The sequence below is a fragment of the Macaca thibetana genome, chromosome 9, assembly GCF_024542745.1.
Source record: "Macaca thibetana thibetana isolate TM-01 chromosome 9, ASM2454274v1, whole genome shotgun sequence".
NCBI lineage: Eukaryota > Metazoa > Chordata > Mammalia > Primates > Cercopithecidae > Macaca > Macaca thibetana.
Genome location: NC_065586.1, coordinates 60,328,597 through 60,341,244, shown reverse-complemented (window position 1 = coordinate 60,341,244; position 12,648 = coordinate 60,328,597). Strand labels below are relative to the sequence as shown.

At 38.4% G+C, this 12,648-nt stretch overlaps 1 protein-coding gene across 2 annotated transcripts in view; it reads right to left on the bottom strand.

Annotated features, from left to right (window-relative positions):
* Positions 1 to 12,648, bottom strand: part of P4HA1 (prolyl 4-hydroxylase subunit alpha 1) — an 88,796-nt gene that overhangs the window by 57,655 nt on the left and 18,493 nt on the right. For both annotated transcript variants that reach the window (XM_050803625.1, XM_050803623.1), the window contains exons 4-5: positions 12,299 to 12,450; positions 9,164 to 9,301 (exon numbers count right to left, since the gene is read on the bottom strand). In XM_050803625.1, the coding sequence (XP_050659582.1) occupies positions 9,164 to 9,301; positions 12,299 to 12,450 (290 nt within the window). The remainder of the gene's footprint in view (positions 1 to 9,163; positions 9,302 to 12,298; positions 12,451 to 12,648) is intronic.

Genomic DNA, 12,648 nt, shown 5'->3' with positions numbered 1-12,648 from the left:
CCTGGGAAAAAACTGTGCTAGAAAGCAAGGAAGTTTCCTCTCTATCAAAGATTAATAACATAGTCAATTCAAAGAAACAAGCCTATCTAAAGATGCTCTCCACTGGCCTAAAATGGGATAATCTGAGATCGAAGTAATACTGAATAGGCTGAAATACAAAAAAATAAAATAAAATCCATGGGTTCATGGTATGTCATGAAAATTATATATCACTACTAAAAATGGCTAGGACACTAACTCATTACTCGGAAAACTGATAAAGAAGACTAATTATAGACTTATCCTGCCTTTCCTATATACAGTTCAGGGTAACCAAGAGGTTCATGAAGGAACGTTCGTTCCTGTTTATAGACTTCCAGTTAATAAAAGTAAAAGGAATAATGGAATGAAAAAAATCACCATTTTGTAAACCCTAATGAAATAGTGGTTCTAGGCAATGATCATCAAAGGTTGCCAAAACCAGTAGATAAAACTTAAGGAGAACTTTATATGGAGGGATCAGGCTCTCATCACCTGAACTCCACTCATCAATCAGCATCATAAAAAGTGGGACAGGATATTAGGTGTTGGTTCATGCAGTTCAACAGAAAGTCCATAGCACCACCTATGGAGTTAATTTTAAAATTTAACTTGAATCTAATTGAGCCTCAAGTTCTAACCAATGTGTAGGAAACACAGACATTAAAGGAACATGTTAACCACCAAGTAGTCAACTCCAGAATGTGGAACATTCCACGTAACATATGACTAGGCTTCCTCAGCTAACCAATATCATAAAGAGAAAGAAAAAAGAGAAAAGGGGATAAAAGGGACTTAACAGACATCATAAAAAAAATACAACTGTAAAAAGACAACTTTGAGATCACCAGAGAAACAGTATTGACTGGGTATTAAATTATATTAAGGAAATATTGTCAATTTGTTAAGCAGGGTGACAGTAAGTGGTTATGTTACTTTTTTAAAAAGACCAGCTGGGCGCAGGTGTTTTATACCTACAGTCCCAGCTACTTGGGAGGCTAAGGCAGGAGGATCACTTGAGCCCAAGAGTTCAAGGCTGCAGTGAGCCATAATGGTACCACCACTGCACTCTAGCCTGAGCAATAAAGTGAGACCCTGTCTCTAAAAAAAATTAAAAATAAATTACAAAGACCTACTTGAGGCCAGGAGTTCAAGACCAGACTGGGCAACATAGCAAGAGCCCATCTCTACAAAAAATTTAAAAATTAGCCAGGTGTGGTGGCACGCACCTATAGTCCCAGCTGTTGAGAAGGCTAAGGCAGCAGGATGGCTTGAGTCCAAAAGTCCAAGGCTGCAGTGAGCTATGATCATGCCAATGCACTCCAGCCTGGGTGACAGAGTGAAATCTTGCCTCGAAAAAAAAAATTTTTAATAAAGACATGATCAGTTAGATACGCGTGTTGAATTATTTATGGATAAAATGACATGATGTCTAGGATTTGCTCTTAAAATACTCCAACAAAAACAAAAAGAAAGGGTGGAAGGAGTAGATAAACCAAGAATGACAAAATGTTTAAAACATCTGGAGCTTGGTGATGGCATAGGTTCATTATGTTATTACCTTTATTTTTGTGTGTGATATTTGATATTTTCCATAATAAAAGAAGTTTTATAAATAATGAAAAAAGGAGAAAGTCATGTCCTACAGGGCTCTTTTTATGTTATTATACAGAAAATCACATAGTTCCCTGACACTATCAAAAAAAAAAAATGACAGGTATGTGAAAAAATAACAACAAGCCTAGACAAGAAAATACTACTTATCCAAAAACATTTATCTCAGAATATACAGTTCTGAGACTAAGTCAATATTATACTAGTAGTCATGATTCCAGAAGAGTAGTTTTTAAAAGAAACTACTGGTCAAAGACAGACTAGCCTACATTTTCTCTGATAAAACAGATAAAACCGTATACATTTTTTAAGTGTCTGGTAACATCACAAAGAAAACTGGTAGAGAAACAAACACATTGGTGGCTTCTTTAATAAATTTTGATTGAATACACTTCAAAGAGTCACTAAAATGGCCAGAACCAGACTTAGCTATAACCTATCCAGTGGTGGTCACATATGTTTTTAAAAAGATGCTAACAGAAAAGGAATTCATGAGAAATAAATCAAAAGGAAGTAAAGTTATGGGCACGTTTTGTTAATGATCAGACATTTGTAAACTACAGAAAAGCATGCCCTCGTCTGACAATGAGCTGTTGAATTCCAGTATCAAACAGAGTCCAAGCTTGGAGGTGTAGGCACTGGAGGATCACATGACCCAATATAATCAAATATTCAAATCAATCACCTCCATTTGCATTTTTTTCTGACCCCCCATTAGTCACTTACAGACAGTAACTGATTATCAGCATACTCCTAAAATGAAGATGAAGACCCACATTTTGATGTTTTTCCCTTAAATAAGTCTCTATCCCGCCTTCCACTCTAGGAAAGGATACTATCTTAGTGCATTTGTGCTCCCATAACAAAGTAACAGAGGACTGGATAATTTATTAAAAAAAAAAAATGTATTTCACACAGTTCTAGAGGCTGGGTAGTCCAAGATTCAAGGCACCAGCGAGTTCAATTGTCTAGTGAGGGCTGCTCTCCTCTTCCAAGATGGCACCTTGTTGCTGCATCCTCCAGAGGGAAAGAATGCTATGTCCTCACATGGTGAAGGTGGAAGGGCAAGAGAGCTAGGGGTTGCATAAAGCCTCTTTCATAAGGGCCTTAAATCCCATTCCTGTAGGCCCCACCTCTTAATACTATCACACTGGCCATTAAATTTCACCACCTAAATTTTGGAGGGACACATTCCAATAATAGCAGATGCTAAGAAACTAACTTCTTAATAGTTTAACATGACTTAGTTCCAGAAACGAAAGATGCATATTAAATTTTGACAATGCTATTATTTTTTCAGTTACGAGAACCAGTAAACTGAGAAGATGAGCTCATAATGCAGCAATTATAAATGTTTCTCTTAGGCACATGCAAAACACATGAGATAATAGTATGCCATTAATCCATTCAGATAACACCAGTAATATTTTTTTACATAACCGGGTATTCTGGTAACATTATTTCAACAAGCATGGCAGAGATAGTAGAATATCTTTAGCTATTCTGCTTTGGTAAAGTATTTCTGCTTGTCTTACCTACTGCTGTATTAACAACATTAAAGGCAGACTGCCTGGGAATCTGATTTTTAAAATAAATGAAAAGTAATGCAGTATTTGAAAAGGAAGACTGTTTCCAAAGTAGAGAACATGAGAATAAGAAATAGGCAAGAAAACAAAGAAGAAAGTGAAATAAGGAAAGTGGTATGGGCAGAAAGAGACTGTAAAAAGCTTCATATAAAAAGCAAACCGGGCCAGGCACGGTGGCTCACGCCTGTAATCCCAGCACTTTGGGAGGCCAAGGCGGGCGGATCACGAGGTCAGGGGATTGAGACCATCCTGGCTAACATGGTGAAACCCCGTCTCTACTAAAAATACAAAAAAAATTAGCTGGGCATGGTGGTGGGCGCCTGTAGTCCCAGCTACACGGGAGGCTGAGGCAGGAGAATGGCGTGAACCTGGGAGGCAGAGCTTGCAGTAAGCCGAGACTGTGCCACTGCATCCCAGCCTGGGCGACAGAGCAAGACTCCGCCTCAAAAAAAAAAAAAAAAAAAAGCAAACTGAATTTGATGAGAAACAAGTTGTAAATTCCTTTAGTTCAAAGGAAGAGGTAGGGATGACAGACACGAACATACCAAATTGAATATAATAAATCAAACTGAAAGTAACACTAAAAACAGTCCTTTAATTTATTGTCACAGTAGAAACTATAATATCAGGCCAGGTACAGTGGCTCTTGCCTGTAACCCCACCACTTTGGGAGGCTGAGGGGGGTGGATTGCTTGAGCTCAGGAGGTCGAAACCAGCCTGGGCAACATGGCAAAACCATGTCTCTACAAAAAATACAAAAATTAGCTGCTTGTGGTGGCACGTGCCTGTAGTCCCAGCTACCCGGGAGACTGAGGTAGGAGGATCACCTTAGCTTGGGAGGTTGAGGCTGTAGTGAGCTGTGATTGTGCCACTGCACTCCAGCCTGGGCAACAGCAGAGTGAGATCCTGTCACAAAAAAAATTTTAAAAATAAAGAAAAGAAAAGAAAGAAAAAGGAAACTATAATATCACAGGCACTATAGGAAAAACATTACTTAGAAATACATTTTTAGCCAGACGTAATGGCTCATGCCTGTAATTCTAGCACTTCCGGAGGCTGAGGTGGACAGATCACTTGAGGTCAAGCGCTGGAAACCAGCCTGGCTGACATGGTGAAACCTCATCTCTACTAAAAATACAAAAATTAGCCAGGCATGGTGGTAGGCACCTGTAATCGCAGCTACTTGGGAGGCTGAGGCAGGAGAATCACTTGAACCCAGGAGGCAGAGGTTGCAGTGAGCCGAGTTGCGCCACTGCACTCCAGCCTGGCTAACAGAGTGAGACTCCATGTCAAAAAAAGAGAAAAAAAGAAAAAGAAATACATTTTTATGGTTCATCCGTTAAACTGAGAGAGACATGTAATTCAAAAATTCTTGCACTTCACAAGAACACTCAATGGATCAAAACTTAATTTGTAAGGGAGAATTATGTTTAAAATGCATATACTTAGAAGTTAATGTCCCACCTCTGAGGCAGTGTGGTACACTCATAGCTGAGTGAGCTCCAGAGATGTCTGGAGAATCTGCTGCTTGCTGCAGTTACCTTATTAACTTACCAGGACAGTGATGCAAGTGACCAGAAGGGTGAACATTCAACTTTCACATGAAGCAAATTGAATTTTTATGTAAGACATTTTCTATTACTGACCCCCACCCCCTAAAAAAAAAAAATCACAGCTTTAAAAAAAAGCATGATATCTTTGGCAGATACGGATCTATTCAACAAATCAGGGTTGGGAACAAACAATCTGAAAACTAAAGGAAGTCCTTAAGAACTATAAAGACAACACTGATGTCGAAATGTATATAACCTATCAGATTTTACATGAAAATATCAACAAAGCATTTCAACAGGTAGGCTCAAAGCGGCAAAAGAAACAGATGAAACTAATCAAGCAGTGATGTGGCATCAATATAAATCCACTAAGCATTTCTCTTTTTTGTTTGAAGAAAATTTAAAATACATGCCATCCTTCCTCCCTCACCCCCACCATTTCACACCCAAATTGCTAAAATTTTTAAAGTCTGACAAAACCAAGAGCTGGCAAGGATATGAAGAAATGGGAACTCTCATACAATGCTGGTGAGAGTATAAATACACGCTCTGGAAAACAATCTGGCCACATCTGGTAAGCATGATGAAAAACCAAATACCCTATGATTTCTTATACCCTAAGAGAAACTCTTGCACATAAGTACATGGTCACAAAAAAATCAACAAGGATGTATCAAACCTCATTTGATAAAGCAAAAAATTGGATAAAATATAAATGTACATCCATCCCCAGAAGAATGAATAAATAATGTTATACAATACCATATAAGCAGTAAGATGAATGTGATCAACATAGATAAATTTACTAAACATATTAGGTTAAAAAAAGGTTGTAGAAAGATACATAGGGTGTGATGCACTATTCACGTAAAATTTAAAAACACAATACAATGGACAATATATGTGATAGTTTATAAAAAGATGACAGGATACACACCAAGTTCAGAACAGTCATCAGTTCTAAAGAAGGGAAGGTGCACAAGAAAGCCTTTGAACACATCTGTGATATTTGACTATTAACAATAGAAAATAATCTGGGTTGGGGGAGCCTAAAAACTCTTATGCTAGCATTCATGCTATTATTTTTACCACTTATAGGATATAATGTGATTAAGAAATTTCAGTCATTTTACTTATAAGTAATTTGCATGAAAGGAAAAGTCAGTAAGAACTAGCCCAAAACTGTGATAAAAGAGGGAAAAAAGTTAACAAGGAGGTAAAAAGTAGCTGAGAAAGAATGAATATTGCCCCTAAGACTAAACACAGTGAAATCAGGGTTAAATAATATTCAAGACCATTTTGATGAGAATATAATCATGTTTTAAACAAAACACAGAGAGTAATCTAACTAACATTTATTACCCACCACCACACATTTGGGAGGCTAAGGTGGGATGTTTTCTTTTTTGCTTTTTGTTTTTTGAAATGGGGGTCTCACTCTGTTGCCCAGGTTGCAGTGCAGTGGCGTGATCACAGCTCACTCCAGCCTTGACTCCTGGGCTCAAGTGATCCTCCCATGATATGGTTTGGCTCTGTGTTCACACTCAAATATCACCTTGAATTGTAATAATCCCCACCTATCAAGGGTGGGACAAGGAAGAGATAACTGAATCATGGGGGCAGTTCCCCCATGCTGTTCTTGTGATAGTGAGTTCTCATGAGATAGGATGGTTTTATAAGCACCCGGCATTTCCCCTGCTGGCACTCATTCTCTCTCCTGCCACCCTGTGAAGAAGTGCTTTCCACCATGATTGTGAGTTTCCTAAGACATCCCTAGCTATGCGGAACTGTGAGTCAATTAAACCTCTTTTTTAAAATAAATTACCCAGTCTTGGCTATTTCTTTATAGCAGTGTGAGTACGTCCCACTTCAGCCTCCCAAATAGCTAGGACTGCAAGCAAGCGCCACCACACCCAGCTAAGTTTTCATTTTTTTGTAGAGTCAGGGACTTGCTATGCTGCCCAGGCTGGTCTTGAACTCCTAGCCTCAAGGGATCCTTTCCACCTTAGCCTCCTAAAGTGCTGGGAATATAGGCATGAGCCACCATGCCAGCCCTATTTTGTTAAATGGAACCTATCCAGTTGATGAAGCCAGAAATTCCGATCAAGCACATCATCAAATTCTACTATTCTACTCCAATAAGTAGCTTGATAATCTATCCACTATCACCTCTTACTTAAATATTTGCAACAGTCTCCTCCCTGGTTCTTTGTCCCTTGGCCCCAACCCAATCTCCACTCGGCAGCCAGAATGGTATTTCTAAAAGGAAAAATCATAAATTCCCTTTACAAACTTTTTAATAGCTCCGCACTGCACTCAGGACAGTTCAGTCTCTTCCACATGGCTTACAAAGCTCTCCAAGAGATGGCTTCTGCTTACCTCTCTAGTCTCAGCTCTCACTACTCTCACAAACCCAAACCCCCATATCCACCTGGTGCATTCACCTCTTGCACTCTACATTAAGCCATACAAACTACATGTTAGTTATCTGAATATGATATGCTCTCTCCTTTTGACCTTTCTACATGTTCCCTCTGTCTGGAACACTTCTCCCACACCCATTACGCATTCCTCTCTCCCTCTCCCCCATTTTTCTGGCTAATTCCTTATCCATTGGATCTCAATTTTTTTTTTTTTTTGAGACGGAGCCTCACTCTGTCGCCCAGGCTGGAGTGCAGTGGCCGGATCTCAGCTCACTGCAAGCTCCGCCTCCCGGGTTTACGCCATTCTCCTGCCTCAGCCTCCCGAGTAGCTGGGACTACAGGCGCCCGCCACCACGCCCGGCTAGTTTTTTGTATTTCTTTAGTAGAGACGGGGTTTCACCGTGTTAGCCAGGATGGTCTCGATTGCCGGACCTCGTGATCCGCCGACCTCGTGATCCGCCCATCTCGGCCTCCCAAAGTGCTGGGATTACAGGCTTGAGCCACTGTGCCCGGCCGGATCTCAATTTTTTTAACGTCATATTTTCCAGGAATTCTTCCTTTACCATCTCTTACGAGGTTCAGCAATAGGTTTCTTTTGACGTGCTCACATGGTGGTATCCTGAATTTCTCTCATCCAAGCACTCATCTTACATCTGTAAGAATGTTAAATACCCTAATGGCAAGGGTAGTGTATGTCTTGTTCATTATGTGTACTCAGTACCTAACATAATAGCTGGCACATATTATTTAATATCTATTAAATGTTTTAAACCTGAAGCCAATTTTAAAAATAAGGTTATAATCTTATCAAAAGTGTTATAATGTATAATATTAGTAGAAACTGAAAATAAAATTTGCAAATTTGTACATTTTTGGAAGTTCAAATTAATGGAATTATATTCCAGCTTAACATAAATTTTATTTACTATTATAACATGTTTAGTTTTTACCAATAGATACCTTCATCTCAAATAAAGGGAGATGAGCAAGAAAATATTTTGATAAACTGATTTTTCTTGCTGAGAAAATCAATTACAGCCGGGCGCGGTGGCTCAAGCCTGTAATCCCAGTACTTTGGGAGGCCGAGACGGGTGGATCACTAGGTCAGGAGATCGAGACCATCCTGGCTAACACGGTGAAACCCCGTCTCTACTAAAAAACACAAAAAACTAGCTGGGCGAGGTGGCGGGCGTCTGTAGTCCCAGCTACTTGGGAGGCTGAGGCTGGAGAATGGCGTAAACCCAGGAGGCGGAGCTTGCAGTGAGCTGAGATCCGGCCACTGCACTCCAACCTGGGCGACAGAGCGAGACTCCGTCTTAAAAAAAAAAAAAAAAAAAAGAAAGAAAGAAAATCAATTACAGTATGAAGACAGAGACAACATATTTTATTTCTGCAGCTGACAATGACAGGAGATACTAGTGTTAATTACTAGTGTTAATAAGTCACAAACTTTGAAAAAGTGAGGGATGGCAGAAGTAAATTATCATGAAAGTAACTAACTTAAAAAGAGGACTTTGCCAAAAAATAGGTAAGAAAGTAGGATGTTCCACACTATGGAACACTTTAAACATATGTGGATACCCAAAACATCTTGGCTTTTAATTATTTAACATATAAACTTTGACTATCAATTCCCTTATAGCTTTACATACAAAGCTTACGAATAGTATTAGGTGTTCTGAATAAAAACATTTGGTAAAATGATAGTTTCTTTTCTTTACACACTAAAATTGCCTACTTAAGTTAGCCTCTATCAATACAAGTTTTCAGAGTAACAAGCTAGAAGCCTACCTATAACTATTAAGCCCTAAGAGAAAGGGAAGGTGATTCTTTAGTCTTCAAAGGCTATGAAACAAACTACAACTTAAAATCTTAAAATGCAAAAGTCTTTTTTATACTAACATTGTCTTAATGGACTCAACAGAGAAGCTAGGTGATGGTATTTTATAGAATGGAAGAATGATCTTACCTGGAAGATTACCCTTTGAGATGGTATCTGTATCCAAATTGTAGGTATCCTGGAGACGTAACAGAGCTTTGGCTGCCCCAACCTGATCTTCATCATTAGGAAAGTACTGTCTCTGAATGGTTAGGTTAGAGATAAAGCCTTGAAATAGATAAATAAAAGAAAAAAAGAATGTAAAACCTCATTAACTTCCCATAAAGAGACTTAATAAGGACTGTTCAAAATCTATTTTATTATTTTCTACCATACCATGAAAAGTTCTACATACTCAACAAGAAAAACTTAAATACACTGAATGAGACTTGGCACACTTCTAACTTGTTTAATCTTCCAAAAGCCTAGTATTGTTTAAGAACTGTAACGCTGTTATATAAATTATATCTGTATTACCAGGTAAAGATCACCTAACATAATAGTTATGAGTTTTTAGTTATAGCAAGAAAACAAAAGTGCATCCACTAAGTTTGGGAAATGAACACATTTATGGGTTTGAAAATAACATTCACTGACAATCATATTTCCAGATAACAGATGGTAAGTAAAATGTGTGCTCTTAAAGTTGTTTTCTTCTTCCATGTATTACACATTATATAAATATGTAAATATATAAAGTTTGGTGGAATTCTTCAAGGACAAGGAGGCGATATTAATTATATATTTAAGATCAACAGGTAAGCTAGTTTACTAAAATATATTTAGATCAGTTTAATTATTAAACATGGTGTTGATCCACCAAAATTTACAATATATAAAGCTAATCTTAAAGAGGATTTACATAAAGTACAGCAAAAATCAAACTAACAAACCAATTACTGATAACTATATAACCTCAAGGAGAATGGATGCTAAACACTCCTTAAGAAACAAAGTAGTTTAAAATTTTAATATAAGTATCATTACTTGTGAATAAAAATTAGGTATGAGACTTCCCTCTCGTACTGATTAACTTATAAGCAACTATATGGTTTTTCTGTGAGACAGAGTCTCACTCTGTCATCCAGGCTGGAGTGCAGTGGCACGATCTCAGCTCACTGCAACCTCCACCTCCCAGGTTCAAGCAATTATCATGCCTCAGCCTCCCAAGGAGCTGGGATTACAGGCATGTGCCACCACACCCGGTTAATTTTTGTATTTTTAGTAGAGATGGGGTTTCACCATGTTGCCCAGGCTGGTCTCCAACTCCTGGCCTCAAACGATCCACCTGCCTTGGCCTCCCAAAGTGCTGGGATTACAGGCGTGAGCAACTGTGTCCAGCTGACTAAGTATTTTGAACAGCAAGACACCAGGCTTTTTTTTTTTTTTTTTTGAGATGCAGTCTTGCTCTGTCACCCAGGCTGGAGTGCAGTGGCACAATCTCGGCTCACGGCAACTTCTGACTCCCGGGTTCAAGCGATTCTCCTGCCTCAGTCTCCCGAGTAGCTGGGATTAAAGGTGCCCACCACCATGCCCAGCTAACTTTTATATTTTCAGTAGAGACGGGGTTTCACCATGTTGGCTGAGCTGCTCTCGAATTCCCAACCTCAAGTGATGTGCCAGCCTCAGCTTCCCCAACTACTAGGATTACAGGCCTGAGCCACCGTGCCTGGTTGAGACCTGGCATTTTTATGTAAATGAAAATGTACAAATGAACAAATAACTAGAAGAGGGCTAGAGTTTATATCAAGCATATTTTTATGCTGTTTTGTCTCTTTTTAGAGACAGAGTCTTGCCATGTTGCCCAAGCTGACGTGCAGTGGCTTTTTATTGGTGTAATTCCATAATTAGATCAGCATGGGAGTTTTGACCTGCTCTTTTTCCAACAATATTTTTAGTTTTATGACCAACTCTCCATCGTAATTTCTATAGGGAATTTCACTAGCAAGTTTTACAAATTTTATAAAAGGCTGTAATATTTCTTATGCTACAAACAAAATTCTAAGAAAAATTAAAAATATATAGCATTATAGCATTATAGAAATGACTACTACAGATTAAAACAACGAAGTCCCAAGGTTCACATTATAAAACAACTTAGTTCATTACTTGAGAATAAATATGTGGATTTCCTTTAAAAAATGTGTTCAGGGGCCAGGAACCAGGGCTCACATGTGTAATCCCAAGCACTGTGCGAGGCTGAGGTGGAAGGATCACATGAGGCCAAGAATTTGAGATCAGCCTGGGCAACATAGCAAGACCTTGTTTCTACGAAAGAAAAATTTTTTAATTGGCCCAGCGTGGTGGTCTATGCCTGAAGTGCCAGCTACTGAGGAGGCTGAGGTGGGAGGATTGCTTGAGCCCAGGAGTTCAAAGCTGCAGTGAACCATGATTGTGCCACTGTATTCCAGCCTGGGCAACAGTGAGACCCTATCTCCAAAAAAAAAAAAAAAAGGTTCCCAAGGTATTATATAGTACAGAAAATAATCACGGACACTTCCCTCTCACAGTAAAGTATTCACAAGTACTTGCCATATTTTTTGTTTCAAGGCTTCCTGACCCCTGTGCATAATAGTCACCGCTTACAAACACTGGTAAGTACCCTTGGCGTATTTTATCTACATAAGTAGCTCAGCTCTTTTCCGTCTCTTTTTTTTTTGGGGGGGGGTATAATTCCCTTTACCTCCTTACTGAAGTCCAGATTTAGTCTTCTACGTCTGTTATTAAAGTATCTAAAACATTTCAACACTCCAACTACAATTGCATCACTTATTCACTATTACAGTTTGCAGCCTCAGTTTGATTGTCTACATTGAGCAAACTACTTCTAAACTTCAAAATACTAGATAGAACACAGCTAATATTTCTCTTTATAGTAACACTCCCAACATTTTTTAAAATTGATTGCAGATACATACTTTTTTAAAATTTGAAGGTAATCCTAAAATAAAAATGATTACCCTCAGAAACGAAGCTATATGCCAAATAATCTATTCACTTTTGCAGATTTCAAAACAAAAGTCAACAATAAATGAAATTACTTCATTTTTAGTCAAAGAATTCAGGATTTTGACTAAATTAACTCTATTCAAACCAAATGCATCCAGGCAAAATCCAGTTATAACACTGAACACTTGGTTTCCTGGGAACTGAATTTATCACTAATTTTATTATTTCTACAGATGGTGGCAATATTGCCTTACTCAGGAATCTCTTCATACTTACCATCTGACATATCCTTAAGGACCAGATTCTCCAACTCACTCCACTCAGTATTCAGACGTTTCATTAATTTGAATGCATTTACTGGATGACCAACAAATCCTTCTGGATCTTTTGTCGCTGTACTAGTTAGCCGATCTAACTTCTCTGCCCATCTACAGATGTAAAACATAAAAACTGAGAATAGGTATATTTCATAGGGAAAAACACAATTTAGTGAAACGCTCAGAAAAAATAATGACTAGAAGTTTTTGAGTTAAACTATACCTATAGTTTCTTTTTAAAGTAAAATTAAAAGGTCTCTTTAAAAAGCAAGAGCCTCTTGGCAGAATCAATACAACTATAGGACTTTT